The sequence below is a fragment of the Aureobasidium melanogenum genome (genome assembly GCF_000721775.1).
Source record: "Aureobasidium melanogenum CBS 110374 unplaced genomic scaffold scaffold_19, whole genome shotgun sequence".
Taxonomy (NCBI): domain Eukaryota; kingdom Fungi; phylum Ascomycota; class Dothideomycetes; order Dothideales; family Saccotheciaceae; genus Aureobasidium; species Aureobasidium melanogenum.
The window spans coordinates 298,386-326,074 of NW_024470071.1; the positions used below are offsets into that span (position 1 = coordinate 298,386).

Sequence of the window (27,689 nt, forward strand, 5' to 3'; positions counted from 1 at the left end):
TACTCGATCACAATCCATCTGCCAGCCTCCAAGAAGCTTGGCCTGCGGTATGGATGGGGCTTCCAAGATACAAAACTCTGATGAACACGAGCATACAAGACTCTTGTATCCGGATTACGGCCGATCATAAAGAGGACTTTCGTCGTCAAAGATTTCCCTGGCTTCATGCTGGAAACTTTGATCACATATCTGTCACAATGCGATACCACCAAAGTTCCCGTTCGAACGTTTGGCCATGGCCAATCTCGGCCGAGTTCTGCGGTAGCATTTCGCGTTCGCTTTCGACATCAACTTGTGCTTCAAGCATGCGCCTTGATCCTTGACGATCTTCTAATCATCATTCTTGGATAGTCTCGGCCTCTTGAACTTGAGGACAGTCTGATCTGACGGCAACACTAAGGAATGGAATATGCAATCCAGCCTAGTGAAGTTCATCTTACCGATGTTAAACCAACCAGCAGTACACTGGACAGCTCAATTCTTATCAGTATGTCGCTCTGACTTGCGCACCTGTGTGACGAGCAAATGCACCCGGCATCGGCAACTCCGCCAATTGTTGGAGGTACTAGAACTCTTGCATGTGGGAAACGGCCCCGACTCCGCATCCGGAATAGGTCTCGTGCCTACTTTGTGTGTAGTGAGGTGCATACATGGCATCATCTCGCGGAGTCGGTCCTCGTTTGGGGGAAAAACAGACCTCGTTGACCCAGCAGATGCATTGTTCAGAGTGTATCTTGACGGTGAGTTTATCACGCCAAGTACCACATGAAAACAACCAAATTTCTCGTGTAGACAGAGTACTCTGCGCACACAAGACTGAGGATATTTCTGCCTTCCTGGCAGCCATTATGCCCGCCCTTTGCCCATCCATTGGCCACTTGATGCGTGATAGCGTAATGACTTTTTCTGACTCGGTGTTGGGTAGTCTCAGTTGCACTCGGCTGGGTTTTCATGATCAGAGACTCTTTACTTTACCTTTCTCTAGCAAATGCTCAAATTCCTTAAAAGATAGTTATGCGCAGAGATCACCTAGTCAACGTTTCGCAAGACCTTGCTCCATCCACCATTACTGACCCGAAGACTACCAGATCAAAGATGGAATCCACCTTCGGGACGCTCACTAACAATGGAAGGATAGATTTTGGTCAAGAGCTTATGCTGAGCTATCAACCCTGTCTGAAACGAAACCAGCGAGTTCTGTTGGCCCTTTCAAAATTGGGGAGTGTACAATGTGGCTTGTTATAACATGTTTTGTAAAGGCCCACGTAAGTGTAAATCAAAGACAGTGTGGTGTTGTGCAGAAGCATCTGCAATGTTGATGTGTTCATTTGCATATAACTCTAGCAAGCACAGTTACAGCCCAATGTCCTCTTGCTGTTGTCCAAGTGCATACCAAACCATGTCACAACCTAAGAACATCATGTGCGTTCATCCTCTCGCTGATTGCTGTGCTATACCTGAGCAACAATTCAGAGACCTATCTGGGAAGCTATCGTACGTGATCAGCTTTCTGCTACCACAGTTTGTTATGCATAAAATTCTAGTGCACGCCTTCATAAATCCTCACAATGCACCCCTCTTTTCCAGCTTCAGCTTCAATCTGCCGTCCCCGATACTTCGAGCTCCCCTTCAAATACCTGTGAGAAACCTCTGCCAGTTCGTTCATTACCACTGGCTAGAGAATTCTTTCGCATGTCTCTTCGTACTATTGGATTCAATCTCAACCAGGCGTGTCGTGCGATATTGTGGCGTGCACTTATGCGCCAATGTCTTCTGCAGTGCACAACAGGACACCCCTGTCCCCTTGATTCTGATACCGAGGATGCAAAAATCCCACGCAACATGCCCCTCTTTTTTGCTCGTGGAATGAGGACGGATAAGGGAAAAGGTGAAATTCGCAACTCATCAATTCTTAAATGCTTTTTTAACCAGCAACATGTCGTGTCTCAGCCTATCAAGTGCAGGGCCCAGACGAGAATGTAGCTCCCAAGTCGGATGTACGGCAGTAGGACTGCATTTGCGATCAATGGTAAGGCTGGCTTGTGATTGTCAGCAATAGCTGGACGATTCATCCGGACACCTGACTTCTCTTGAAGTACCGACGATTTCTGCCATGATAAGAGAATGGTTGTAGCGAGAGTAACCCCTCTTGCATGGTCCTGTGTTCAGCTGCCTCGTGTCTACCATCTTCGTAGTGTTCCAGAAGCCTACTCCGCTAGAGTGTTACATATACCCTGAGAAGCTGAATCCATCTTTTGCTCCTTCCTTCCCTAGGATCCGACATATCAAAAGTGGGCATAATCTTCCGTGGATACTGAAGGATGTGCTGACGATAGATTGCAGTGGGTGACTCGACGTCGCGGCGCGCTCGCGTTCGCCTTAATGAGCCTGTGATGGCGCATTGGGAACAGTATACTCCGTCTCGATTCGAGACAATGATCATCCGCCCGTATGCGTTGTCCACGGAGCATAGGACGAACACAAAGCATCACAATGACAGCGTCTCTTCCTCAGAATGCAGCTCAGTAGCAGGTACAAGAGCATCGAGCTGTCGACCCAGCTCCACAGCCACAGAGAACGTGCCATCGTTGGACAGATCGCTTCGTACAATGTCGACCAGAACAATCGATACAAACGAGACGTTAGGATCCTCGAGGGCCGAGTCGTCGACATCTGGGTTTGGTTTTCCAAGGCCTCAGACAGGAAAGCTCCAGTGTACCTTCGCCTTCCTGGGCTGCCACGAGGAGTTCACATCAGCTTCAACATGGAAGACTCACTGTACTTCGCACTTCCGTGCTCATCCTCCGCCGAGTCGAACACAATGTCCTTTCTGTACCTCGCAATGGGAGCATCCCTCAGCCTGGGAGGATCGGCTGGATCATATAGCCTCTCATCATCGAGGAGAAAGAATCGATGCGGGATTTAGAGTTGATCATGATCTTTTCAGGCATCTTTTAAGGTGTCGGGTGGTGACTTTCGTCCAGTACCAGGAGTTGGAGAGGAGGGGTCGATGTGACGGAATGAATGAACCGTATATTGAGACAGGTAACTCGAGGAGGGAGAGGAGAGAAGGCGCGCCACGTGGATGGACTTCTTATCGAGTCGGAGGCTGAGGAGCTGATCCTTTCTGGTTTTGCCAAGATGATTGACGATTGATGAGTTTCAAGACTGACGACCTGAGTTCTTTGTTCTTGCGAGTAGGCGTACATATTGCTTTTGGTCTGTGCCAGGGTACAGTAGTTTTTTCTTTCAGTAGCAGTCACGAATCAAAAACACTAGTTGAGAATCCATAGAACACTAATTTGATCAATTTGAAGGAACCAGGGCTCTTTATAAGATGTCAGGTGTACTGTTTTTAGCACCCAACTCAGCGCACCCAACTCAACCCGTGACGCTGGTTTGGTTGCACAGCCTCAATGTGCCGCACATCCACCAGCGACTTTAACCTGCAGCCTGATACATCGAACCTCATGTTTCAAGTTCTCCTTTGCGCATATATAAGCATGGTTACCTGCGAGAGATTGTTACCTACAAATTTACACTGTCTTTACATCTCTTCTCTTTACATTGCAGCTTACTCTTCCCATACCAAGCTAGCACATTCCACAACGGCATCTCTAGATACAGCGTCTGTTAGCACTTCATGCTGTTTATAGCTCTTGGAAGATCATACTACTACATGGGCTCAGTACTTCAAGACAAGGTAGGTCTCATCTCCATTATTTCTATTGCATATCGACGTCTTCCTTCCTCATGATCTGCAACTGCTTTACAACTCTGGTTCTCTTTATGTTGCTTGTATAGTCGACGAATATTCGCTAAATACGATGTTGCTTGTATAGTCGACGAATATTCGCTAAATACAGCATGTATCTCGCGATCTCTCTTTTCTCAAGCTTTGAATCCAGCTAATTGGATTGATGTACCTTGTTATAATCGTCGTCCTCTCCTTAGCTCTAAACATACCTGCTTCTTTCTCCTAGCAGCTTTCCAGATGCTACTTTTCTTCTGCACAAAAGAGCTTAAGATGTATGCATGGTGTTTAAAGGGGACGTCACATATCCACCAGCATGACGAACATGATAGAAAGAGTCAACTTCGCGACCGCTAAGCCATGTGCCTACTAGCCGTTCCTATAGCACCTTAGATTGTTAAGGGAACCCAAGGACTAAGCAGTGCCGTGTGGCTATCTATGCAGTGCTCTTTTCGTTAAAGATGGTATGCCTTCTTTGACTATAGCAAGATGGAGATCTGTTCGAGCAGCAAACAAAGCAGACATGGGGCCCCTTACTTTGTATCCAAACTTGGCAGTCAGTATAGTGGCAATACATACGCGATTACCATCACCCTTCCTCGTGCTCTACTAGGATAACGAGTCACCGACTGTCACAAAGTGACACCCGCCCTCGTCGTCCATCACTCTCGGCTTGCATCGATGCCTAGAATCGTCGACCCGACGACCAGCTTGTTACTGCTTATGCAAGTGATCGTCCCATCTTCCCCTCACCCGACAATCGTCCACACTGAACCTCTTCGAGGTTGAGTGAACCACCTCTTCCCTCTCTATCACTATCAGACCACGACTAAGCGGAAACACTATATAACTTGCTTCATCTTGCACCCGGACTTGATTACCTTTCCCAATCACAACCACGTTTTGGAGTGTCCCTCAAGGTCTAACTCCAGCTTCGCAGTACTGCACGTATTCCAAGTACATTCTGTAGACACTCTTCTGACCATTGACAGAGTTAACAACCATGTCGGCCTCACCTTCGGGTTCGACTGATGTCGAAACCTCGGACTCTGAGTCTAACCACTCAATCCGTGCACCCTCGCCTTCCTCATTCCAGGGACCGCCAGCAGCCAGCACTCGATCAAAGAGATCGTTGGCTCAGTCGACCGCAAATCCCGTTTCAGCCTCTCTCCCCCTCCAGCCTCCATCAGCCATGACTCGTGCAAAGAAGCTGTCGGTCCAGTCGACCAAATCGAACACTTCGACCAGGTCAAACACTCCCACCAAGTCGAACACTTCGACCATGTCAAACACTTTGGCCCAGTCAGACACTCCCACCAACGCCAAGGCACGGAAGGTCCAGTCGACCAAGTCGAGCATTCGCCCTGATGTCAGCGCCATCAGTTCAGTCGCCAACTCCGTTCAGAGCTCCACATCTACTACACTGTCTAGTGATGTCGAAGAAGTGAAGACCACTGCAGAGCTCAGCCAACCTCCCAAGTCTGCTGGTGTCAGCCTAGTCAAGTCTAGCGACTCACCTCCGGTATGTGCCCAGAATTGAACCTCCATCGCAATGCATGATGCAATCTGAAGTCGAGTATATGTCCATTAAGAGCCCGCTCAAACAAAGCTCTCAATGGTCATCTCCAGCTTCCTTGACAGCAATCTGCATTGCGATGGTTGCCAATCCATCCTGCTTTAGGCAAGTGATATGCTAATTGGCACCTAGGCACTTGAACCTGCTCGTTTGATCTCTAACAAGACGTTCGAGGAGGTTTCCCACCATAGCTCTATATGCAGAGAGTTGCTGCTAGGCACATACAAGAGCTTTCTTCGTGAGCTGGACCCGAAGGCCTCTCACTACAAGCATTTGAAGGAACCTCCAACCCTGGAGACCAGCCTTGCTGAACTGCTTCAAGCCGTCACATGGCAGAATTCTGGCAGATTTTATCGCAAGGCTGAGATGCGCAGATTCTGGGAGACTGTCAAGGATTTACACAAGACCGAAAAGCTGGTCTTCCAAACCTTGAACGCTGCTCGCGATCTCATGAGCGCCAAATTCAACCACAACAAGTCTGAAGCCGACGAGATCCTTGGTCATTTGACCACCATCAGCACTGCCATCGAGGAATTCTGCAGTCGCATGTCTGCTCGCCTCACGCTTACGACCGAGCAGAGCATCATCTTCGGCGAATGCGATCTCACCAGCCCACAGCTTCTTTACTTTCGCCTCGCCGGCACTGATAACCTGCCTTCAGTCGAGCAGCGTTTCCGCCTTCTCTGGGGAGTCTTCCCTATTCACGGTATGAGAACTCGTTTCCATGGCTGGAACCAAGCTCTTTCTCGCAACAATGCTGGCTTGAAGGCTATGTTGAAGACTATCTCTGTCGCCATGGCTGCTTCTGGCACTGAGGAGAAGGTTCAGATTGAAGCTCGCGGCGCCAAGAGAAAGGCCGAGGACGAGATTGAGGACGAGGCTGAGGATGAGAATGAGCAGTGAAGCACAACAGGGAGCCGTGTACAACAGATTTCTTGACGATGCCCGTAGAATAGCCTTTTTGAATTGACCAAGTCATTGCTCTCGTTGGCGTCATTTCTGTTTTGAACAATGTTTTGCCTTTTTATAGTCTTTCTGTAGCTTATAAGCACAGTTGAGATGGCGACCATGGAAGATGAGGTGGGTGATGGCAGGATCGGCAAACCTTCCAATTTGAGGGCACGGGCGTCATTGCGGTCGACCTTGATGCGACAACAGCAACGACAAGGTGCAGTGATAAGCTCGGCAATTGAATAGAAAGTCGACCAAGAGCAGGCACACAAGGCTTGCTGTCGGTACGATTGAGAACAGGAGGGTGAGAGGTCGCCATGTTGTCGGCGTTCCGAGCGCAGCCCATCTATGAGCTCAAACAACAAGACAAGTCCAAGATCGAGTCGGTCCTAGCATATGGTATGGCCGTCGTCCAGTCTTGGAAAGAGCAATGCTGATAGACAATCCATAGGCGACCGACTTCTCGTAGGCCTCAGCACTGGCACACTCCGTATATACCGTGTCAACGAAGTCGCCGAAGCAGATCAAGATGCGACGCCCTCAAAGACACGCGCTGTCGATCTGGTGCGCGAGGAAGAGAAGTTCTCAAGAAGAGCAATACAACAGTTGGCCATAATCAAAGAAGCAAACATTCTCGTCTCCCTGTCCGACGGCTATGTCTCGATCCACGACCTCCAGACCTTTCAATTGCAGGAGAAGCTGGACAAGACCAAGGGCGCAACCGCCTTCGCCGTCACCTCCAACGTAATCAAAGACCCCACCACCGATATTCCTTCGCTCGTCTCTCGTCTTGCTGTTACTGTCAAGCGTCGCATTCTATGGTGGAGTTGGCAAGATATGGAATTGTCCCCTGAGGTCCAGGAAATAACATTACCACATTCGCCAAAGTCATTACTATGGGCTACTGGTACCAAGATGCTTGTTGGCCTGGATCCTGGCTTCTCAATAGTCGATACCGATACTCTGGCTGTCACAGATGTCATGAAACAGACTCCGACTGGCAGCGTCAGGTTCGGTGCTGTCACTTCTTCCGGCATGGGCTACATGGGCATGGGAAGCTGGGTGCCGAAACCAATGGCAACAAATCTAACAAACAACAAGATGCTCATAGCCAAGGATGTCAATACCTTGTTCATTGACACTGATGCCAAACCTGCCGACAAACGCCAAATACCATGGGCTTTTGCCCCTGAAGCTATTGGTTACTCTTACCCTTACTTACTGTCACTGCAGCAAACTACCAAAGGTGCCCTGGATGTGCGAAGTCCGGATACTTTGAACCTCCTGCAAACAATCCCTCTTCCAGGCGCTTCGATACTCCATGTCCCTCAACCTAACATTAGCTTGGCTCACGCTGGCAAAGGCTTCCTTGTTGCGAGCGACAGATGCATCTGGCGTATGGTAGCTCTCAATTACGAAGCTCAAGTCAAGCAGCTTGTCGAGAAAACAAAATTCGATGAAGCCATTAGTCTCCTTAACATGTTGGAAGACACCTTGCTCAAGGATAAACAAGGTTCGATCAGAGAAATCAGTATGCTCAAAGCTCAGAATATGTTTTCTCAGCAGAAGTACAGACCAGCGCTGGATCTCTTTACCGATGTTTCTGCTCCACCAAAGCGCGTTGTCTCGCTATACCCTAAGTCTATTGCTGGAGATCTCTCGACTGTCGAAGAGCCTCCGGAACTCACTGACTCCGAAGAACCATCTGGTGAAACCAGCGCTGCAGAGGAGAACTCGTCACAGGCCGAAGATCCGGCCAAGGCTACACAGACTCCGACGAAATCCGTACTGGGCAAGTTCAGGCCATCTGTAAAGGACGATTCAGATACGGCATCAATTCGATCGTTCCGCACTACCAGCGAAGCTCCCCGCGAGAAACCTGTCAGGGATGCACCACTAACTGGCTCTGACCTGAAAGCTGCTGTCATGGCACTCTGCTCCTATCTAGCTCAATCGCGTGTTCAGGTCCAGAAGTACATGAACACTGATGGTACGCTCAAGACTGAGTTGACCGAAGGTACCAAGCCACCATTCAGCAATCTAATTGAGCTTCCTGAAGGTGCTGAAAAGGTCGACTGGCAAGCAGAGTTGTTGGAGGTCGCTAAACTGGTCGACACAACTCTTTTCCGTGCTTACATGCTCGCTTTACCATCACTTGCTGGACCGCTCTTCCGTCTTGACAACTTCTGTGACCCACACGTTGTTGAGGAAAAGCTCTACGAAAGTGGAAGATACAATGATCTGATTGACTTCCTCTACGGTAAGAAATTACATCGCGAAGCCCTGGAATTACTGGAAAAGTTCGGACGCAACGAAGCTGCAGAAGAAGTTATGCCTGCTCTGAGAGGTCCCGACAGAACGATCAGTTACCTGCAAAACCTCCCATCAGAGCTCATCGATATTATCCTAGAATTTGCAGAATGGCCCATCAAAGTCGACGCTCAGAAGGGCATGGAGATATTTGTCGCAGACACCAAGAATGCTGAGGATTTGCCTAAGGACAAGGTGCTGAAGTTCTTGGTACCATTGGACAAGACCCTTGCAGTCCAATACCTTGAACACATCATCCTTGAGCTGAACGACAAGACACCAGAGTTTCATCAGAAGCTTGTAGACCTGTATCTGGAGAAGTTGCGTGACAGAAAAGGAAGCAGCGATGAAGAGCGAAACGACGCTCGGACGAAGCTGGAAGAGTTCTTGCGAAACAGCACGCAATACCACAAACTCAAGACGTTCAACCAGTTACCTGCTGATGGTAAGATATTATCACTCACACTCTAACAATATTCTTGCTGACCATAATCGGACAGACCCCGATGTTTACGAAGCCCGAGCAATTGTGCTCTGTGCAATGGGTAACCACAAACAAGCCCTGCAGATCTACGTCTTCCAGATCTGCGACCACGAGAAAGCGGAAGAATACTGTAACAAAATCTATCTCTCAGCATCAGCAACTTCTCCAGCGCCTGTCGGCTCGAACCCCAACACCGGCTCTCAAACCTACGAAAAGAGCAGCATGGCTGCCGACCCTGAGGATCAGCAACCCAACGTCTACACTACACTGCTCTCTTTATATCTCAAACCACCGAGCCCGCACAAGGTACAATGGGAGCCTGCGCTGCAACTGCTGTCAAAACATGGTCCCAGACTCCCTGCTGCCAACACTTTGGACTTGATGCCCAGTGATCTGCAAGTCAGCGAACTGTCTTCTTACTTCCTCGGTCGCATCCGCAGTGCCAATACCGTAGTTCGTGAGGAACGTATTCTTACTGCTCTTCAAGCTGTGCTCAAGACGAGTTTGAATTATGATCTCGCCGTTGGACCTGAGCATATGCAACAAAAGGGTGGAAGGAGCAGAAGAGTTGTCATCAGAGAGGAAGATCATTGCAGAGTCTGCCATAAGAGGTTTGGCAATTCCGCAGTCAGGGTCTATCCTGATAATGAGGTCATTCATTATGGATGTGTGGGCAGAAGTGGAGTGCAGAGGATGAAGACAGGGCAGGGACAAGGCTTACAGGCCTTGAGACAGTTGCCATGGAGTTAGAAGTGTCGAGATGAAGGTTAATGGAAGAGGAGAGTAAAGAAGATACCCAAATGCTATGTTTTGTCACTATTGTTGCAATCTCAAGTGCCGATGACTGTAACATTGTAGCTATCAAAATGCACAAATAACAACAGAGATGGAGTGATGTCCAGAGAGATTCATGATCTCCTGGGTATCTGTCTGGACACATTCATGATCTGAATACGATCGTGCATTCTTATGGCTAGCATTGTAATGATAAGCCACTGCGAGAGACGATAGAATGTACCTCGGTCATCCTTCGATCATCAGGTACATTAGTATCGACTTGTTCTCTGGGCTATAATCGTGCAGTATTTCACCTTTGTTCTCAGCCATCTCGATCATAGGAGATAGACGGTCATTTGCTGCACGGTCAGGGACATGGTTGCTTCATTCTGGTTCATGTGGCAAGCTTGATACAAAAGGGTATCTATCTAGTTGGTTTGGTATCTAGGCTCACTCCAAGGCTCATCTGCAAAAGTGCGTTTTGCTGAAACGCGAGTAGAGCGGCGACGTGGGCGTTGGTTTTCTTGCTGTCTGCTCTGAACACTCTTTTGCTTCGATCTCTTGGGGAGACTGATGAGTCTCTTTGTCTGAGTGGTATGAGGGATGGGTTTGAGAGATTCTTCCATGGCTTGTTGATCATGCTCCTCTTTGAGCTTTTGCTCAGTTATGCGAGTTGATCGACGGGGTTCTGGGTTGACTATGGGTGTTTCTGTGGTGTCGTCTGGTGATTGATCTGACGTCTGCTCGTCTTCAGATTCTCTTGATTCTTCTGATGCAGCAGGGTCTGCCAGTCGTGAGATGTTCGGTGAGGCAAGAAGCGGCTCAGGGGTAGCGGTTTCTTGCTCGACTTCCATTTCCTCCACTTCTCCGACTTCTTCCTGCTCATCTTCAACAACATCACCCTTATTCGAGATAGACAAATTGTCATCGACAGGTGCCACTTCACCACGCATCCACCACGAAAAAGGCGTATCCTCTGCAAAAACAGAAGCCCCTAACCTCCTCATCTCTTCCCTAGCAAGAAAGGTCTCAACCGCATATCTCGCTTCCTCGGCCTCTATAACCCATTCAACAACAGGGTAATCGTACAGATACTCAAGCATCAAAGTATCCTTGTGACGCACATACTTCTCAGTCTTTTCCCAAGACCAAGAAATAGATGGACGAGTAGTGGTTTGGTGCGCGAGATTGGTTTCGATGATTGAGCGTTGGGCGAGAGGGAGGTCGATTCGACGTCGATGAGTGGGCACCAGGAAGGGGAACTGTTGGCCAGGAGGAGGACCGTGAAGAAGAGTTTGCTTGATTTCGTGGTTGGAGGATTGCAGGATTGGCTTTGTGTGGTCAGGGAGGGCCATGTTTGCTATGATGAGCTAGATTGTGACAATTATTAGAGGCTGAGGAACCGAGAGTTCATGGGTAACGCACCAGCAGTTGCCTCTCGACGGTGATGGACCAAAGCAACGGTGGTCGTGCTACAAGAAGTAGTTAATTGGAGAAACTGGTCGTGGACGAGATACAAGCTAGGGAGGGCCTTTCAAGGGCGACACAGACGAACAATTGCGGGTCCACGTCGAGGTCAGCAATAAGTGAGAGCTTGATATCGGGTTGTATCGTGTGCAAAGAGCATCACGGACTGCCACGTATCTACACAGTCTAGTCGAATTCCATGGTGTACTTCCAGAGACTCTTTATCGACCTCACCGAGCAGAGGCAGAGGTAGCTCCGCAGATGCCAGATAGACCATCAGGGCCAGCAGTGGAAACAGAAGATGGCGAAGGCACGTTTGGATTAACATGTAGTCATGATCAAAGTCTCGATGAACAATTTATGTATTGTAAATCCTTCTGCACTTTTTCGATAGTGATATGACGAAGCAAGCAGCCAGATGTTCCAAACGAGAAGCGCGCTTTCCTAAGCCAGTGTCCATTTGCGCATTCCTCACTGATCGATGGAGGACATCTGAAGAGCTATCGAAAGGCACATTGATCGTCTGAGATTAGTGAAAGCATTTGGGAATTTCTCTGACAAGTCTCTTTGGCGGAGTCTGAACGGCAGAATTAACATGCAATTTGACAGCTTCAAGTTTACGCTTGTAACAGTAGAAGATGGTGTGAAAGATGGCTTTGTAAGTGTCATGAGGGTTTCATTACAACATATTGAGTTTTCGCGTCTGTCTGCCAGAGCGAAACTGCTATAAGAAGCTGAGGAACCTGAGCCTTGAGCGCTTTGAGTACAGACATCTCGGAAAGAAAATGTGCCTACGCACCTGATCGCCGATGTCCAAAGATCAATCTTCCAGACTTCTTTACGCATGCCCATAGTGGTCTCGGAGTCGTAGTCCTTTGGGTGATAAACCTGGCCTCCGGATTTATCATCGCGAGGTGGAAAGAGCACTGGTGGCTGCTGCGATGATGCAGTGGCTGCTCGTGGCAGAACTTACGTGTGTACCTTTGGTACGTTTCTCAAGGACCTCACAGAATAGCCTCTCCTGAGTGCTCGCCCTCGAAACCGTAAGCGGCCAACTTCTTATGTCTGGTCTTCTCCTGCTTCTTCTTTTGGGCCTGCTCTTGCTTGTGTAGCTCAAAAACTTGGTCGACGGGAGCTTGTTGGAATGGAGGGGGAACGTAGTCGTCTCTGTCCAGATCCTACGGCGCAATGTCAATGACTGGATTTCAGCAGGCAGGTGGAAATAAGCATACGATTTCGCCGAGCAACAGGACGTTCTCTCCTCTGACAAGGAAGAGACCACGGTCGACATCGGCATAGAGGTTCTGGGCGAAAAGGCGTTCCACTGTGTCCTGGAGAACGAGGTTTCCTGAAGCGCATCAACCACTGCAATCGGCGCATGTTGGATCGCATATGCTCGTACCGAATTGGTCCCAACTCCTCAAAACGCCAATCAGTTTCCTGCCGTCGCGAAGTGACACCATGAGCTTCTCTGTTCGCCGAGTAAGAGACATCGGTCAGTCTTGTCTCTCCGGTCTGTTACAAGTCATGCGACGAGGCAGGGCATGCTCACTGTCGGTCAAGTCAAGCAGTTGTGCTGCTGTAGTGAACATTTGCGGGGGCAATTGAGGGATGGGCGGAGGCATCTGGCCTCCACCGAGCGGCGGCGGCGGAGGAGCGTTCTGCATGTTCATGTTGTCCATGTTGTGTGATGAGTTTGAGACCTTCAAAGTGTATTGATCGCTGCCGACTTTCCACAGACCGCGCGCGATTGGTAGATTGACATGACGTGGGGCTGGAAGCTTTGAAGGTCACATGACATTTGATCGCTCAAGTCTCTTTCATCCTCTATCAAGCGTCACTGTCAACGACTGAACACTCGAACATGCAACAGCAGCGATTGGATGTCTATGAATGTTGTCCTACGCCTTTGATTTATCCAACCACAGTATAACTGACCGAGTACATATTACGCCCTTGGGCTGCACGAATTCACACCGGCCAAGCTACCATGAGTAAGAGGAAGAGGGTATATGCATTTGCCCAGTAGTACACATTAGGTTTTCTCAGGCCATTCGACTATTAAAAAACAGCCTCCCCATCTCCTTGCGCCTTAGCCAATTGGCTTCAAGGCCTTCTTCCATGCCCATATTAATTTAAACACTCTCGACGCTGCGAAAGCAAATCTTCATAACTCATAGCAGTGCCGCCAGACTATTCGGGAGCACCGACTGTTGTTTGCTTAGACAAGCATGAGAGCGGCAAGAGCAGCAGCACCCATCATGGGGCCGACGGTCTGAATAGGAGCTCCGGCAGTGGCGACGACCGATGAGGCACGAGAAGCGGCCGAGGAAGCACCCGAGGTAGCGGCACCGGCAACGCTAGAAGCACCGCTGGAAGCACGAGAAGCGGCAGACGATGCTCCAGAGCTGGCAGCGCTTCCGGCAGAAGAGGCACCTGAGCTGGCGGCAGAGGCTCCGGACGAGGCGTGAGAAGAGGCAGACGAAGCACCAGATGAAGCGGCGGCTCCAGCGCTGGAAGCCTTGGACGAAGCACCCATTGAGGCACTGGAAGCAGCAGAGCTAGCAGCAGACGAGGCACTGGAAGCAGCGGACGAGGCAACCGAGGAAGCAGATGAGGCACCAGAGCCAGCGGCAGATGAGGCGCTCATGGCACCAGAGCTAGCACCAGATGCAGCGCTCGAAACACCAGAGCTGGCACCGGATGCAGCGCTTGAAGCACCAGAGCTGGCGGCCGAAGCACCGCTTGAAGCACCGGATGAGGCACCACCAACAATACCACCGACGACGGGAACGACGGAGTAGATCGTAGAGAAGCCAGTGGTGGTAGGGATGGTGCTACCACCTGAGGTGATGGTACCGACAAGAGCCGAGGTAGTGATGGCAGAGGAAGTGCTACCAGACGACTGCTGGGCGCCAGAAGACATAGAGCCAGTAGACATGGCACCGGAGGACTGAGAGCCAGAGCCAGAGCCAGAAGCGCCACCACCAAGAACACCCAAACCTGAGGAGGCAGCAGCAGCGCCGGCGGAAGTAGCTGATGCGTAATTAGATCCAGAGCCGGACACAGTGCTCAAGATGGAAGCGACGGAGTTGCTGGCAGTGCTAACGGCAGCTGTAAAAGGATCAGTATGACGGATCTGGAGCTATGTGATGTAGTGGATGCTCACCAGCACAGTAGGCATTGGCGAAACCAATGGCGTCGGCGGCCTCAGAAGCGGAACAGGCCTGGTTGGAGCAGTCGCGGACACCGTAGCCGAAGTCAGGGTGGGAGCAATAGCAAGCAACATCGCCAATGCTGCAGTGGAACTGGTTCAAGGCAATGCCGATCATGTTGTTGAAGCAGTTTTGCTATAGGCAGTTGCGTCAGCACATTGCGCATTGAGTGTCGATAACAAACATGGAGATACTTACAGCGCAAGGGCCGAGGCCCTGCTGGGCGGCAGCGAGGACAGCGCCACTGGCGACGAGGGAAAGTGCGTACTTCATTGTGATGGTTGCGAAGATGTTAGATGCTTTGGTGTAGGATACCAGATAGTGATCGCTTGCGAGGAACGTTCAGATGACGAGGTTGGAGAGTGGAGAATGAAACGACTATTGATGAGGGGATGGGTGAGAAGATGTACACGAGACGCAAGGAAGAAGTAATTCGGAGGCAGGTTGCTGATGGCTGGTAGGATGCGCAGTGACGATGGGAGCTCTTTCTTAAATTTCCGTCCAAAGAGCCATGGCGATGCGGTCACGCAGCTTCTGACAGCACTAAACCACCGATACCGTGCACTCATCGGCCTAGACTGCCAGCCAGTTTCCCACATTTTGCACCATTTTCTTGATTCACAAGCCTGCGCTATGCGCATATCCCACGTAGCTTTTGCTTGCATGATGATGGTGACCATGACCGACGCAATTCCTCGGGCGCGCTAAATTGGCGCTTGCTTCCCCTCTTGGCGGTCCAGTGCAGGAACCGTCTGTAAATGCAACGGCTGACTGAGAAGCTCCTCCCTCGTGCCGTTAAAGAAATGAGACCAGGACTCCTGCATTCAATGGCGTATAATGCCATCTAAGAGCCATCGTTTAGAAAGACCACAACCCCCCGTCCTGTGTTACAGCACCTGGCTCGCTGCGAGATGTCGTCTGGTGGCAGGATTTCCGCAGTTCCCCAGATCCACCACCATCGAGCTCCCACCGCCCTGCAGTCGCTTGCTTGCGCCTGGTCGAAACCTTGCTTGGGTTCCCGTTACCGCCCAAACCTCAATGAGCCCTGACGATCATTGATATCACTATATCGATTGACATCATATTCAAGCTTCAAAATTCGAGTTCCGGTCTCACTCGCGACCTCTTTCCACGATTTCCCACGTCTGCTTTCATCACTGATGTGCAAGCTTGACTTTGCCAACTTCCCTGTTTTCATGCAGGTACGAGCGAGCTGGCTGCCTGTGCCACACAACGCCACTTTGCCCAGCCACACTCAGCACGGGGTCGAGGAGGCTTGCCGCTAGAAGTTACCACCGATGGAATCTGAAGCAGTCGTTGATGGCGGCAGTCCTGGTGCCACGGTATGACAGTTAGCAGGGCAGTAAATTAAACAAGGACCCCTGCTTGTTCCTATTCGAAATGCAAGGTCTGAAAGCTCCCATGCAACCCTCACCTTTATCATCTTGCAGGCATCCCATCTCTACTTCATTGGAGACGGTACACGTGCAATGATTATTCCCGCTTCCCCGACCCTTCCAATCAAACCATAAACCTTCGACCCAAACCCCACGATCTTGTGCTTCTACACAGCCGTACACAGCCATCGCTCTGGACTTGATGAGGCTTGACGGTGGCATACCCAGCCATCAGCGCCCAGCTGCTATATCAAAACCTCAACCGTACTCAACCGCACTGAGAAACATCAATAAGCCATGTCGCACAATCGCTTGGGTGAGTGCGTTGGCTGTATTGTAACAACAAGCCTCTTGAAGCCTCCTCGGCGCGGTTCACTACCCTGATTCTTGGATAGTTACAATTTAAATGTACCGTCCAATCAGAGCGCCATGCCAATTGTTGTGCTCCCAGCCACATGCATCACATGCTAGCACAACATGGGACTTAAGAGCTTGACTGAGATGGACAAAATTACTTGTACAATGGCTGACCATCGCAACCCTGCTTTGCATATTAATCAGAAAAAGATCTGCTCTATCCGTTGTCCCATCAGCAGGCGGCATAAAAACACACACTGACATACACTGACGCGCTCTTGTACGACAGCGACAGCCTCGGAGGCACGCGGCATGACTGGGCAATAGAAGTTTATCCAGCTTTTTGACGGCCAAGTTCTGAGGACTAGCAGAGTGAATCGCGAAGTGGCTTGCCGTTCACGATATTTTTGCTGACAGGACGACCCTGTGCGTCTAGATTCAACCCTATCTATCTGCTTCTTACACCTCTCCTGTGTGCTCAGCAGTCTCTCTTGACCCATGTCAGGGAGCTCAACTGAAACGCTAAACAGGTTTAATACCTGCAGTGATTGTGCTCATGCCATTCAGCCATGGTTATAAAGCGGCTAGAACCTCAAAAAGGTACGCCAGGACCTTATAAACACAACAGTTCATTCACATGCGATGAACCTGTTCCTGTTCCAATGATCTGCGTGATCAATCTCAAGAACAAAATGTTCGTCGAAGCGTCACCTAATGAACACTGACATGGAGTCAATTCTGCGTCTAGGGCATTGTAAAATGATCAGGAGAGGTGAGTCTGGGTGCACGCTCGAAATGCTTTCCAGCAATTCCAGTACAGCTTCAACGTGTCCTTACGTTCTTACATCTAGGTCGCAAACTTGTGAGATAGATTTCAGAGAGTCGCCGAAGACTCAAATGAAAGTGACAACTCCGTTTGCTCGCCCCACTGTGAATTAGACCTGTTTATTAACGCCTTCAAACACGCCAAAAGCTCAACAGTATATCTCACTGCTGGTAAGGGGACAACTTCGTCCAACAGTCGTTCACAAAGATCGTGACTGTCAGCTATTTCGCATCTTGTCCCTGATCACCATCTCCTCATCTCTACCTTCTTTCTTTCTTCCTCTTTTCAGAACAGGCTACTAGGATCTCGCTTACGGGCGAGTGCCATCACATCTGACAAGATGCCTCCATACTCAGTAAGTCAAACGTATACAATCGTTGACTTCGATCGATATACACTGACCACACCAGTAGGGAGCCAAATTTCAAGTCTTGCTCAGAGCTCATCTTCCGAATGCCTTAGTGGAACTCACGACTGTCACGGCGCGTGAATGGGAGTCATCGCCCGCAGAGTACCTCCCCTCCTACCCATCACACTCAATCTTAGGCCGCATCCGCAACTCTGACGTCGAGCTTTTCGAGAACTATCCAGCTCTTCGCGATGAATTGCTGTCACTAGGATTCACAGTCCGCCGTTTTGATGAGAACAAATGCATGTCAATCTATGCAGACACCGAAGTCAAAGACCGTACTTTGGTGCAGAAACTGCAAGATCAGCTTTACGAAGCACTCAAGAGTGATGGATGGGATATTGGATATGGGTTGGTGGCTGCTACTCCCACAGACATGATGTTGGTTGTGAAATTCGATCGTGTAAGTCATCGAGATTTACACAGATAGCAAAAGTCAGGGGAGCTGATACTAACAAGCCAACAGCAAAGATACAACCCCCAAAACCCGTGTCCAGAAACCATCACAAGCTTCGAAACCACTTACAACACCATTGGATATATACTGGACAACGACGTCTTTCTCACTTCCCCAGAACCCGAAGTCAAAAGATTCTATCTCTCGCGTCCTCCATGGGTAATCTACAAACTCCTCGACAAGACCGTAGCAACAGAATATGCACGCTACCACGCCGAACAAAAAGAAGAAAAAGTACGTCAACACAAGCGAGAAAAGAGAAAAGCCAAGAAGAAGAATGCAGACAAGGCAACAGAGCAGGAGAAACAAGGTGTACTGGAAGCAAATGGAAAAGACACAAGAAGGGGAGGTAAGAGCTACAAGAAACTTCATGATCTAGAACCGATTGCAGATACAGTGCCAGGCGCTGAAGATCGGAAACAGAGGGTGGACAAGCAGGCGAAAATCAGTCTGCACAATTTGACCATCAGCGGAACCAAGCAACACCCTTTTAAAGCCACAAAGATTGGACAAGACAAATTGGATACCAAGGAGATGCCAAAAAAGAACGGAGTCTGGAACCCACAATGGAGAAGAGATGCAAGAATCGCCGAGATCAAGAAACCTGGTTGGTTCTTCTCTGGAGAAGACGTTTTCAAAGATGGGTAAACGCGATTCTTCGAACAGAGGAAGGAGCAGATTACATTTTGCGGTATTTGCGACTGCTAAATCTGGGCTCTCAGTGAGCACTCCTGCTTTACTTGAGACTTTATGCATCTTGATAGCTAGATAATAGTCTATCATGCCGTGGGAAACAGAACGTCCTCATTTGTATGCTGTGCTCCTGATCTATACACCTGCTTCTCTCTCATCAGAGTATAAAACAATTGCGAGGCTGTAGAGACGTACAACACTCTCAGTAAAACAGACAGTGTCTACCAAGAGTTGACATCCAAAGTCATCTCACTGGCCAATCTCGCATTCGAATCCCAACTGTGCATTTCTGCAGTGTACAACAATCCTTGACTCGCAACGGAGGACGGGTCAACTGAAGAGCATCCTGTTCGATATTTCTTCCTACAACTGTTTCTCTTGAAAAGCACCTTCCAAGTTTTGGTCGGGCTCGGGATAGGCTGTCTTGCCCAGTCGAAAAGCTGTTAGATAGTCATGCAAGAAATGTGTCATTATGCCTGATGGCGAAACCTATGAGAGAGCTCCTGTTTCCAAGCTCTGCTTATTCGACGTGAATCCAAACTCCTCGGCTAGCCTTTTTGCCTTGCCATGACCAAGCTTCCAAACCCAACCCTGTCTTGGTCGACTACCTCCTTGCCATGTTCAACGAAACTCCTGATGCAAAAACAAAAAAAATCGGTGAAAACGCTCAAGCACCCACAACACCTAGTCCGTTAATCTGGCCCTGTCCTTGCCCTATACTCCCAGAATTCTTTCCTTTGACACCAACCCAACCCCTCCTCTGTCTACCTGTTCTTCCTCTTCCCAACCAGTTGTACTTCAATTCCCTCGTTAGTCTTTCTACAACAGCTTGACTCTGATCACCGGTCTGTGCTCCTGCAACCACACTGACACATTGCAACATCCTAGCCACTGTTTGCGTGACCTGCGCAGGGTCCGCAAAAGTTGGCGGTCTGCCTGACGGATCCGGAGAAAATGAGGATGAGAAAGCCGGAGCTGAGGTTACACTGTCGATGGATGTGGTTGGATAATGCGATGTGCTGTGAGGAAGTGAAGTGCCGAAGCTACCAGCAGAAGTGTTGGAAGTTGCACGGCTGCGACTATGGTGCGTTGGCGGGCTGGATACTATGGTTGTGTTACCACTGTCCAGATAGTTCGAATTGCTATTGTAGCTGCTTCCCATGCGTGGAGATAGGGAACCTCCTGTCGATGGTCTTTCTGCCCCTCCTGCTGCTGGATTGGAAAAGCCTCGCCCTCGGCTGCCAGACATAGCTGGCGACGATGATGGATTACTGGCCACAGCAGCAGTGTTTATGCTGTCTAATGACAACCGTGAAAAGATCGCAAGCAGCGTTTCATGGCGTGGAAGCAGAACCACATCGCGGAACACAATCAAGGCGATGCGGCGCACGTCTAATTCCTCTCCAAGTCCAGGCATACGATTTGATGTATTGCTTGTTATTGTCGCGCCTCCAGAACTACTCGGCCTCAGCTCGTCGAATGAGGATGATTGCTTCCGTGTGATTGGTGGTGGCATCTCAGCGGGCACGAAAGCACCCCAGAATTCTTGGGCTTCTCTTGCGCTCATTATGCTGCCGTGACCACGAAACTCAAGATCCAGTGGCAAGAAGACGGCTTGGATGAAGGGCAGGATAGAGCTGAAAGTCGTCTGCCAGATAGCAACAAGGCGCGTTACGAGCCGTTCGTCGGGCACTCTGTGTAGTGTTTGCGCGAGCGAAGAGAAGCCAGTCGCGAGCAATTCCCTCAGGTCTTCCACCAGAACAACCGGTGCACGTTTTTGTATACATCGTCGAATATGTACGGAAACCAGCAAATTGAAATCCTCGATTGGCGTCCTTAGGTCCTCACCCGAAAAGATGTTTAATAATCTTGCTTTTAGCAAAGGCCAAGCATCGTCGGCTGTGATACCATTCAGACCCATACTGTTACCCAGATTGTTGAACGCAGCGGCAGACATTGTAGGCTGAGACTCGTACAAGGGCAGAGAGAAAAGAGAGTTGCTGCTCGGAGGACCGAGGATAGAGACCGAGTCCAAGCTACTGGAAACCATGAAATCACTTCTAGAGTCGTCTCGGAGCAGATTTCCAGAAGTGTTGGACATTGTAGGCGTCAAATTTGTAGCTGCAGCGGCAGCGGCCTTTTCCTCCTTCTTCTTTTCCCGTAAGGCACGCCCACCATGTCGCAAATCTAGACCACTGACGGATTTGGAGAAACCAGGAGATTGTGGAGTGAACGAGTACAAGGACTGTGGAGCATTTGGATCCACAGCGGTAGAATTGGATGAAGCCGAGGACAAAGGTAGAGCGCCACGGTCCTTTTGTTTCTGCCTTGACAAGAAGTGATGCCTGTGTTTCTCCTTGTCCTCCTTCTTCTCGATGGTGGCTGTCGCAGTCGTGGTCACAGGTACTAGGGTAGAAGTTGATGTATTTGCGGAAGAGTAGACAGAGGCAGCGGCAGAGGAATTGGGGTCATTCAGACTGGTCATTGAAGCATTTGCGAAACCAGCGCGCAGCAGACCGCGATTTGGAGAGGGCAGCGCCGGAGCAGCCTTCTTGTCCAGGTCCTTGTCTTTTGTGATGCCAATACTCTTTGGCTTATGAAACAGCTTCATCTTGGAACGCTCTTTGACCTTTGTCTCGGCAGGGATTGGAACAGGAGGGGCAGAGACGGGTTGATCAGCAGTCAGGGCGTGTGGTGAAGGCATTTGACCTGGACTGCGAGGGAAAGCGACGTTGGCAGCGGTGGTGGCGGCGATCCTGCTATCAATGTTGCTTGAATGAATTGGAGGAGGGCTCAGAGTGGTAGGAGAGACTATGCGACGATCGAGACGAGTGGCAGCAACGTTGATGGGCTGCAAGGGAGGAGTGGGACGTTTGCGGTCGTGGGACGGGTTTTGCATGTGGTGCATAGCAGCTTGGGCAGCGATTTGGGAGGCGGGCATGTGCGAAGTATGCGGTAGAGAGGGCTCGAAGAAGCCTTGAGAATGCTGTCGGCCACGGTGATGTATGGATGGAGGGGCAGTCGGTGGAGGCGGGGGCGGCGAGGTCATACGCAGTTGAGCATCGATGGACTGACGAGGCTGAGGGCGAGAGAAGTTGGCCAGGGCAGAGGGCGGGGCGGTGGTGGCATGAGCGGTATTGGGACGAGAAGCAGATTGGTGTTGTTGCGGGAGTTGTTTGTTGGTCGTCGTGTCGTTGGAGGCAGCCGACATGCTCGAGGCGCTGCGATGCGCCCACAACGGTGGAGGAGCAGCAGCCGTGGGCGAGGTTTGCGACGGTCGCGACCGCAGCGGAGGGTGGTCGGGTTGTTTGGGTGTCTTGTTCATCGTGTTTCGTCCATCTTGGCCATGAGGGTCGAGTAGAGGGAATTGTCTCACAGTCCCTTGGGAAATGTGTGGAGTCAAAGTTTGGGAGCGTCATCGTTCAAGCCAGCGCTTCCTGCGAACATACGCCCAGAACAACTTTGGGGCCCTGTCAAGTCGAGCTTCTTTTCTGCCACCTCATCCCATCAACCACATCGACGACAAGACCCTTCTCTTTGCCAAAATGTCCGCTCACTTGACCGCCGTCTACACGTCACCCACCGCGACAAACACCTTCTCTTCCCCGCTCCAGTCCGCCCCCACTCAAGCCAGCTCGTCGACCGCAAAGTCGCAATACCTGGGCGACCTGCGCCAAAAAGTCGCCCAATTACAAAACGACATCAACCACTTCTTGACCAAAAAGATGGACCAAGACAAGGCTGCCACTGAGGGTGCTGCATCCAAGGACGAGGATATGGAAGAGCAGATGTACGGCGAGGAAGTCGTCGACGAAGATTGAGAACGTCACCATCAAGATCACATATCCGACATTTGCATCTTCATCTACATGCACTATGCTACACACACCCTCGTCATCAACATCCATGCATCAATGAGTTCCGCGGCCACGCATACCCAGTATCTGCCCACGTCTGCGCGTTCAAGAGTTAGTATTTGAATGACAATCCGAATAACAATCCGAAAGACTCCTTGACTTACAGTGTAATTAGGATTATTATAAGCCTCCGGGTGGTTTCTGATATACTCTGTAGTCTCAAAGCCAGGAGGGTCGCACGTCACACTCTCCTCGCCTTCCTTCTGGTAGATTCTTACGTAGTCGATACGCATGATCGCTGGCCATGATACAGCCGACCAGTTGATCGCGACCCAATTTTCAGAGATGCCTAGATTGAGAATCATCGACATGGGCTATGAAGTCATTTGTTAGTACAAATACTGAATTCATCTGACATGCCACATACCTCTTCACTGATTATTCTCTGTCCAACGTTGCCGTTTGGCCCAATGGCTCTGGCATCGAACTTCATCATCTCCTGCCCGGCCACCGTCCACGCGATGAAGCTCTCCGATGTGTTTCCAGGAACATACTCGAAAGCATAGCGCTGATATGCTTTTCCATCGTACCAATTATTATTCAGCATCGTTGTTGTAGACACTGCTTGTTGGAACGGCCCTCCAGTCCATGTGTTAAGCATAGAGAGTGTGTAGTCCGGAATTTCCATGAACTCTGCGTTGGGGTACCTAAACGTAAGGGTACAATTAGCATGTTCCTGACGTGAGAATGGCACATCAGTAGTCGAGAAGCCATCTGGTGGCTGTTGACCTGCACTATTTGCACCCTTGCCTTACTTACCACCAAACATCGAAAGGAGCAATTTGGTAACTTTGAGTCGCGACACCGAGACCCATACCGCCATAGTCTGCAGACACTTCAATCACATCAATCTCCGGTGCTCCTCGACCTTTGCCTGGAGTAGGATGGTCTTCGCCCGGACAGACACAGTTGGCGAGCCTCTGTCCTGGCAGCTTGTTCATGCCACTGCTGTCGGACTGGTTGGGTGTTATACCCGCATCGCATTCGTTGTATGTATAAGGCCATGTCCCTTCTGTCGTGGCCAGATATCCCGGTCGTCCGAGATTGCCCAAGCTCCACACACCAGGCCAGAGAGCGTGAATACCAGCAGGTCCCGGAAGACTGACCGAGACCTCCATCATTCCACCCTTGAAGCAGAGTTGATTCCACGAGTTCAGCATGCCACTACGAAATTGGAGACCGTGGTTGCCGAATGCGTCCAGTTGGAGATGTAGAGCGCCGTCCCATGTGGTTACGGCGTCTGGATCATACCATTCGAGATCTCTGGTTGCGCCGTACCAAAAGTCTGGAGCGTACCAATATGGATCGTCGCCAGCATAGAACGTCCTGTTGATATCGTTGAACTCATCGCTAAAGACCAGATTAAGCGTATCTCCGTTGACGCCAATCCGCGTTCTCTCGGTCTTAGGCGTGTCAGGGTCGATCAGGCTGGTACGCATGTTTTTCAGAAGCGGATATTTTCGACTCGCGTTGACTGTTGCCCATGTCACCTCATTATCGCCATAACCCCACATCTGGTCCAGTGGTGTATCGTTGTATCCGATAATGTTTATGCCCGACCAGCTAAGCACCGGCAACATGATGAACACGCTAAGAAGACCGATTATCATGAATGCCAGACCGAATGCATCCCGCAGATTCTTTCGCGAGAAACGATCTCGTAACGTAGGTTTGAATTTCTCATCGTCGTCGACCATTGGCAAATGCATGTCATCGTCCCACTCTTTCTCGTGCCAATACAAGGGAAATGTGTAGCCCTGCGCTTCTGTACCTGGCGCGCCGAGTCTGTCGTCGAGATACGGGAAGAACGGCGTGTCTGCGCCTTTTTCATCAACGAAAGCACCTCTTGGATTGACCGCTGTCGCAAGATGGTTCGAAGGATGACTTTCGTCGGCAAAAGGGTTCGAGTTTCGTCGCGACAATGGCCGAGAAGCTCCATCTGCGTACCCACTACTGTCAATAGAATTGCGGCGTGGCAGCAAAGCTGTCAAATCAGTTGTTGAGTGGCTGGGTGTCTCGAATGGGTTGTAGTATCTATCAAAGTCACGTCCAAGATCTCTGACAGATCTCGGTGTAGCCATCCTCGAGAGACTTGTGGAAGAACTGACGTTTCTCATGCTGTATGGTCGTGGGCTATGACGTGAGGTAGGAATAGGTTGTGGAGGTAACAACCCTTGGCCTAGCGCAATCCCTGCAGCGCTCGTATCTCTAGTATATGCATTGTGCAAAGATCCAACAGATCCATCTCTTGAAGATTGTCTAGAAGCATTCGAATGACTGGAACGATGAAGTGTAGAGGGACTAATTGGGGTTTGTCGAACCGGGATCTCGTCACTGCTTTGGCCTCGTGACCGGTCGTCTAATGGTTGGGGTCGCAAGGAAGCTGCTGAAAGTTGTGCGTGTAAATTGATTGCTGAGCGTCCGGCTTGCTCGCTCTGTCGTCCCTCTTCGGGATAAGGAAATTCTGGTCGGGTCAAGCGGCGTGATGATGGCGGTCGATCAGGCGGAGACATTGTACTGTCCTTCTGTCAATTGAGCACTTGAGTTGTACTGATGTTCTGCTCGGATACGCCAGCTTCCAGGACAGCGACTAATGCGATCAACGGTTGACGAGTGAAGTGCCTGAGAGACGCAACGACCGAAAGTGATATATTTACTAAGGTGGTGCCAGGTGCACGGATGGCGTTCGTAAGGAGTCCGGGGTCAGAACGTGGAGCTGAACTGTGGGCAAGCTCAAGAGTGACACTTGCAGCCGATTGCTGTACTGGTAGAAACTCTGCGAGAGTTTGGGAAGATAACAAGGCAGTATGATGTAGAGAATTGGAAGAACAACGAAAACAAGAAAATCACTAGTTACGCGTCAACAAAATGCCCAGCTCTTCCCCTGGTACGATACTGCCACTGCCATGCGGCGCGGCATTTCTTGTCGAGTTGGCGCATTTTGGCTGATGGACTAAAACCGTTAAGACTTCTGAGGCTTGGTGAGGGGTCCAATGATTGTTGCAGGAATAAATTGGCTCCAGGAACACATCAGACAATCTTCTGCTCCTTCTGCCACTTGTCTGGCGCACCTGCAGCATGCAGAGAACATACCAACAAGTGCACGAGTCCTAAATTTGTGACACCGTGTGGTCGGCTTTGTAACAGGCTCAGCAGTCGAAAACACCTCATGAGTGGCATCTCTCTGGGAGTTTTGTATGATAACGATCATCGATGTCCGCGATACGAGAAACGATTCCATCGCATGACTGTAGATAGTCAATCGGAATTTGGACCAGATTTCGCGGCGTCTTTGATGCCAAAAAAATCCGCATCTAAAAGTCTCGTCATTACACCAAGCCAGCCAGTGGCGGGGTCTGTCAAAAGTATCGCTTGGCCGACTTTGGCTCTCAAATATCGAATCAACGTTCCTCCTGAGATAGGAGACTCATTTGTACAGCCTCCATCGGCATGCTCAGCTGAGAGCGTTGACGTTGCGATCGATCACCAAGAGCGTTGGCGCTGACCCCAAGAGACGCCTCGCACAGCGCTCTCAGATTGCCTGTCATTGGAGGTTGAGTCGAGAGTGCGACTCGATGCATCGAATCTTCTGAGCGATGAGGATGATGTCCTTTCGTCGAAGAGAAGGAAAGTGTCAAACCACGAATGTGATGGAAAGTTGTGTGGTGAATGACGCCGCGTCTGAGATTGCGACACCAATCGGAAACCTCGGCTTGTATCCAACCTAGACCAGGGGCAAGGTGATTTCTTGAGCCTCGACTTCCGTCCACAACTTTCTGATCTGGACAAATACTTTGAGATGCCACCGCAGATTGTTTCAACGACGGAAAAGAAGAAGCGTCGCCCACATGTCAAGAGCAAAGCGGGGTGTTCGACGTGCAAGAAGCGGCAGGTACGATGTGACGAACATAAACCCAAATGTCTCAATTGCAGTCGCCTGCATTTATCATGCGGATATTCAAATGAAGCGTGTCTGAGTGTGGTACACCAGCCCGTTGATTATCAATTGAATGACCGCCCTGGCTGGAAAAATCGCGACTTATACTTCTTCAACCATCTTTCCTGCTTGGTTGTAGACCTTCAACAGAGCAAGAGGCAACAACTTTTGTTTGCAGGTGATGTGTTACACGAGTACGTCAAACAATGAATTTGTTACATCCTGGGAATTGCATCTGACTTGATTTTGCTAGAACCTTCAAGATAGCTATGGAGAAGGATTTTGTTCGACATGCGGTGTGCGCTTTATCTGCTTCACATCTTTCTTCACTGAACAAGACCACCGCTATGGCACACGCTAGCTTCGAGTACAGATATTTGGCAATCCGTGGCCTGCGTCAAAATTTGAAAGACACAGATGCTCAAAATCTTGTGGGAGTCCTGGCTGCTTCACTCTTACTCTCCTGGCAAGCTCCCTCGAGTGACGAGTACTCGCATACTATGCAAGGTGTCAAGACTATACTCGAATTTATGGATGCGAATGGATATCACTCCGACTTGCGATCGTTGCTTGCATCATCGGATGGGCTTCCTCCCACGAAAAGCACTGAATTCACCATTCCGGATCGTCCTCTGGTAAGAGCCAACGAGGTACTGAGCACGATTCTCAGAAGACTACAGGGCTTTCAGGTTGATGCCGAATTCAAAAGAAGCATGAAAGAACTTTCGAATTATGTCTCCAGCTTGGCTATGCGCCCGGTCACGAACACGCCAGCGGAGTACCAAATGCAAGCACTCTATCCTATCAGGAATTGGATGCACTGGATTCCAAACGCTTTCCAACGTCTCGCGCAAGGCGATCCGGTCGTTATGCTTTTCTTTGCGTGTTTCGAGATGACCCATCTCGCTATTGCTCCTGTTCTTCCTGAGACAAGCACACCACTCAGTATTTTGAAGCGAGCCAAGATCATTGAGAACCTGGATAGACAAATCACGGACCTTGAACAGTCGTCACGCCTATCAGCTTCTATTGATGCCGAACAGTTACAGACTCTTAGCATGCTGAAGACTTTGATGGCTGGACCTCGCTCTTGGATTCCTACACGTGGGGTGTAGGCATGCGAAGCCACTCTATGCCGACCACGACTGCTACTTTAATCCTG

At 50.0% G+C, this 27,689-nt stretch overlaps 11 protein-coding genes across 11 annotated transcripts; 6 read left to right on the forward strand and 5 right to left on the reverse strand.

Annotated features, from left to right (window-relative positions):
- Positions 1–1,842: 1,842 nt before the first annotated feature.
- Positions 1,843–3,113, forward strand: M437DRAFT_77272 (uncharacterized protein; the record flags this gene model as incomplete). The annotated part of the gene is made up of 2 exons (XM_041026774.1): positions 1,843–1,888; positions 2,344–3,113. 2 exons carry the CDS (start codon positions 1,843–1,845, stop codon positions 3,111–3,113), a joined length of 816 nt encoding a protein of 271 aa, XP_040877583.1.
- A 1,644-nt stretch (positions 3,114–4,757) lies between these two features.
- M437DRAFT_86648 (uncharacterized protein) lies at positions 4,758–6,233 on the forward strand (the record flags this gene model as incomplete). The annotated part of the gene is made up of 2 exons (XM_041028505.1): positions 4,758–5,276; positions 5,463–6,233. The coding sequence occupies 2 exons, from the start codon at positions 4,758–4,760 to the stop codon at positions 6,231–6,233; spliced, it is 1,290 nt and encodes a 429-aa protein (XP_040877584.1).
- Positions 6,234–6,598: 365 nt separating this feature from the next.
- On the forward strand, positions 6,599–9,825 carry M437DRAFT_54226 (uncharacterized protein; the record flags this gene model as incomplete). The annotated part of the gene is made up of 3 exons (XM_041022651.1): positions 6,599–6,680; positions 6,733–9,036; positions 9,092–9,825. The coding sequence occupies 3 exons, from the start codon at positions 6,599–6,601 to the stop codon at positions 9,823–9,825; spliced, it is 3,120 nt and encodes a 1,039-aa protein (XP_040877585.1).
- Positions 9,826–10,280: 455 nt separating this feature from the next.
- On the reverse strand, positions 10,281–11,207 carry M437DRAFT_77274 (uncharacterized protein; the record flags this gene model as incomplete). The annotated part of the gene is made up of 1 exon (XM_041026775.1): positions 10,281–11,207. One exon carries the CDS (start codon positions 11,205–11,207, stop codon positions 10,281–10,283), a length of 927 nt encoding a protein of 308 aa, XP_040877586.1.
- A 1,116-nt stretch (positions 11,208–12,323) lies between these two features.
- On the reverse strand, positions 12,324–13,001 carry M437DRAFT_54392 (Sm-like ribonucleoprotein; the record flags this gene model as incomplete). The annotated part of the gene is made up of 4 exons (XM_041022682.1): positions 12,324–12,497; positions 12,552–12,667; positions 12,722–12,790; positions 12,872–13,001. 4 exons carry the CDS (start codon positions 12,999–13,001, stop codon positions 12,324–12,326), a joined length of 489 nt encoding a protein of 162 aa, XP_040877587.1.
- A 539-nt stretch (positions 13,002–13,540) lies between these two features.
- Positions 13,541–14,807, reverse strand: M437DRAFT_86652 (uncharacterized protein; the record flags this gene model as incomplete). Its single annotated transcript, XM_041028506.1, has 3 exons — positions 13,541–14,433; positions 14,489–14,669; positions 14,733–14,807. The coding sequence occupies 3 exons, from the start codon at positions 14,805–14,807 to the stop codon at positions 13,541–13,543; spliced, it is 1,149 nt and encodes a 382-aa protein (XP_040877588.1).
- Positions 14,808–17,454: 2,647 nt separating this feature from the next.
- Positions 17,455–18,628, forward strand: M437DRAFT_86653 (uncharacterized protein; the record flags this gene model as incomplete). The annotated part of the gene is made up of 3 exons (XM_041028507.1): positions 17,455–17,469; positions 17,528–17,926; positions 17,990–18,628. 3 exons carry the CDS (start codon positions 17,455–17,457, stop codon positions 18,626–18,628), a joined length of 1,053 nt encoding a protein of 350 aa, XP_040877589.1.
- Positions 18,629–19,340: 712 nt separating this feature from the next.
- M437DRAFT_86654 (HbrB-like protein) lies at positions 19,341–21,998 on the reverse strand (the record flags this gene model as incomplete). Its single annotated transcript, XM_041028508.1, has 1 exon — positions 19,341–21,998. The coding sequence occupies one exon, from the start codon at positions 21,996–21,998 to the stop codon at positions 19,341–19,343; it is 2,658 nt and encodes an 885-aa protein (XP_040877590.1).
- A 220-nt stretch (positions 21,999–22,218) lies between these two features.
- Positions 22,219–22,494, forward strand: M437DRAFT_54126 (uncharacterized protein; the record flags this gene model as incomplete). The annotated part of the gene is made up of 1 exon (XM_041022638.1): positions 22,219–22,494. One exon carries the CDS (start codon positions 22,219–22,221, stop codon positions 22,492–22,494), a length of 276 nt encoding a protein of 91 aa, XP_040877591.1.
- A 76-nt stretch (positions 22,495–22,570) lies between these two features.
- M437DRAFT_54001 (beta-glucan synthesis-associated) lies at positions 22,571–24,671 on the reverse strand (the record flags this gene model as incomplete). Its single annotated transcript, XM_041022613.1, has 4 exons — positions 22,571–22,627; positions 22,695–22,904; positions 22,958–23,237; positions 23,350–24,671. The coding sequence occupies 4 exons, from the start codon at positions 24,669–24,671 to the stop codon at positions 22,571–22,573; spliced, it is 1,869 nt and encodes a 622-aa protein (XP_040877592.1).
- Positions 24,672–26,389: 1,718 nt separating this feature from the next.
- On the forward strand, positions 26,390–27,642 carry M437DRAFT_77280 (uncharacterized protein; the record flags this gene model as incomplete). The annotated part of the gene is made up of 2 exons (XM_041026776.1): positions 26,390–26,721; positions 26,781–27,642. The coding sequence occupies 2 exons, from the start codon at positions 26,390–26,392 to the stop codon at positions 27,640–27,642; spliced, it is 1,194 nt and encodes a 397-aa protein (XP_040877593.1).
- Between the last annotated feature and the right edge of the window lie 47 nt (positions 27,643–27,689).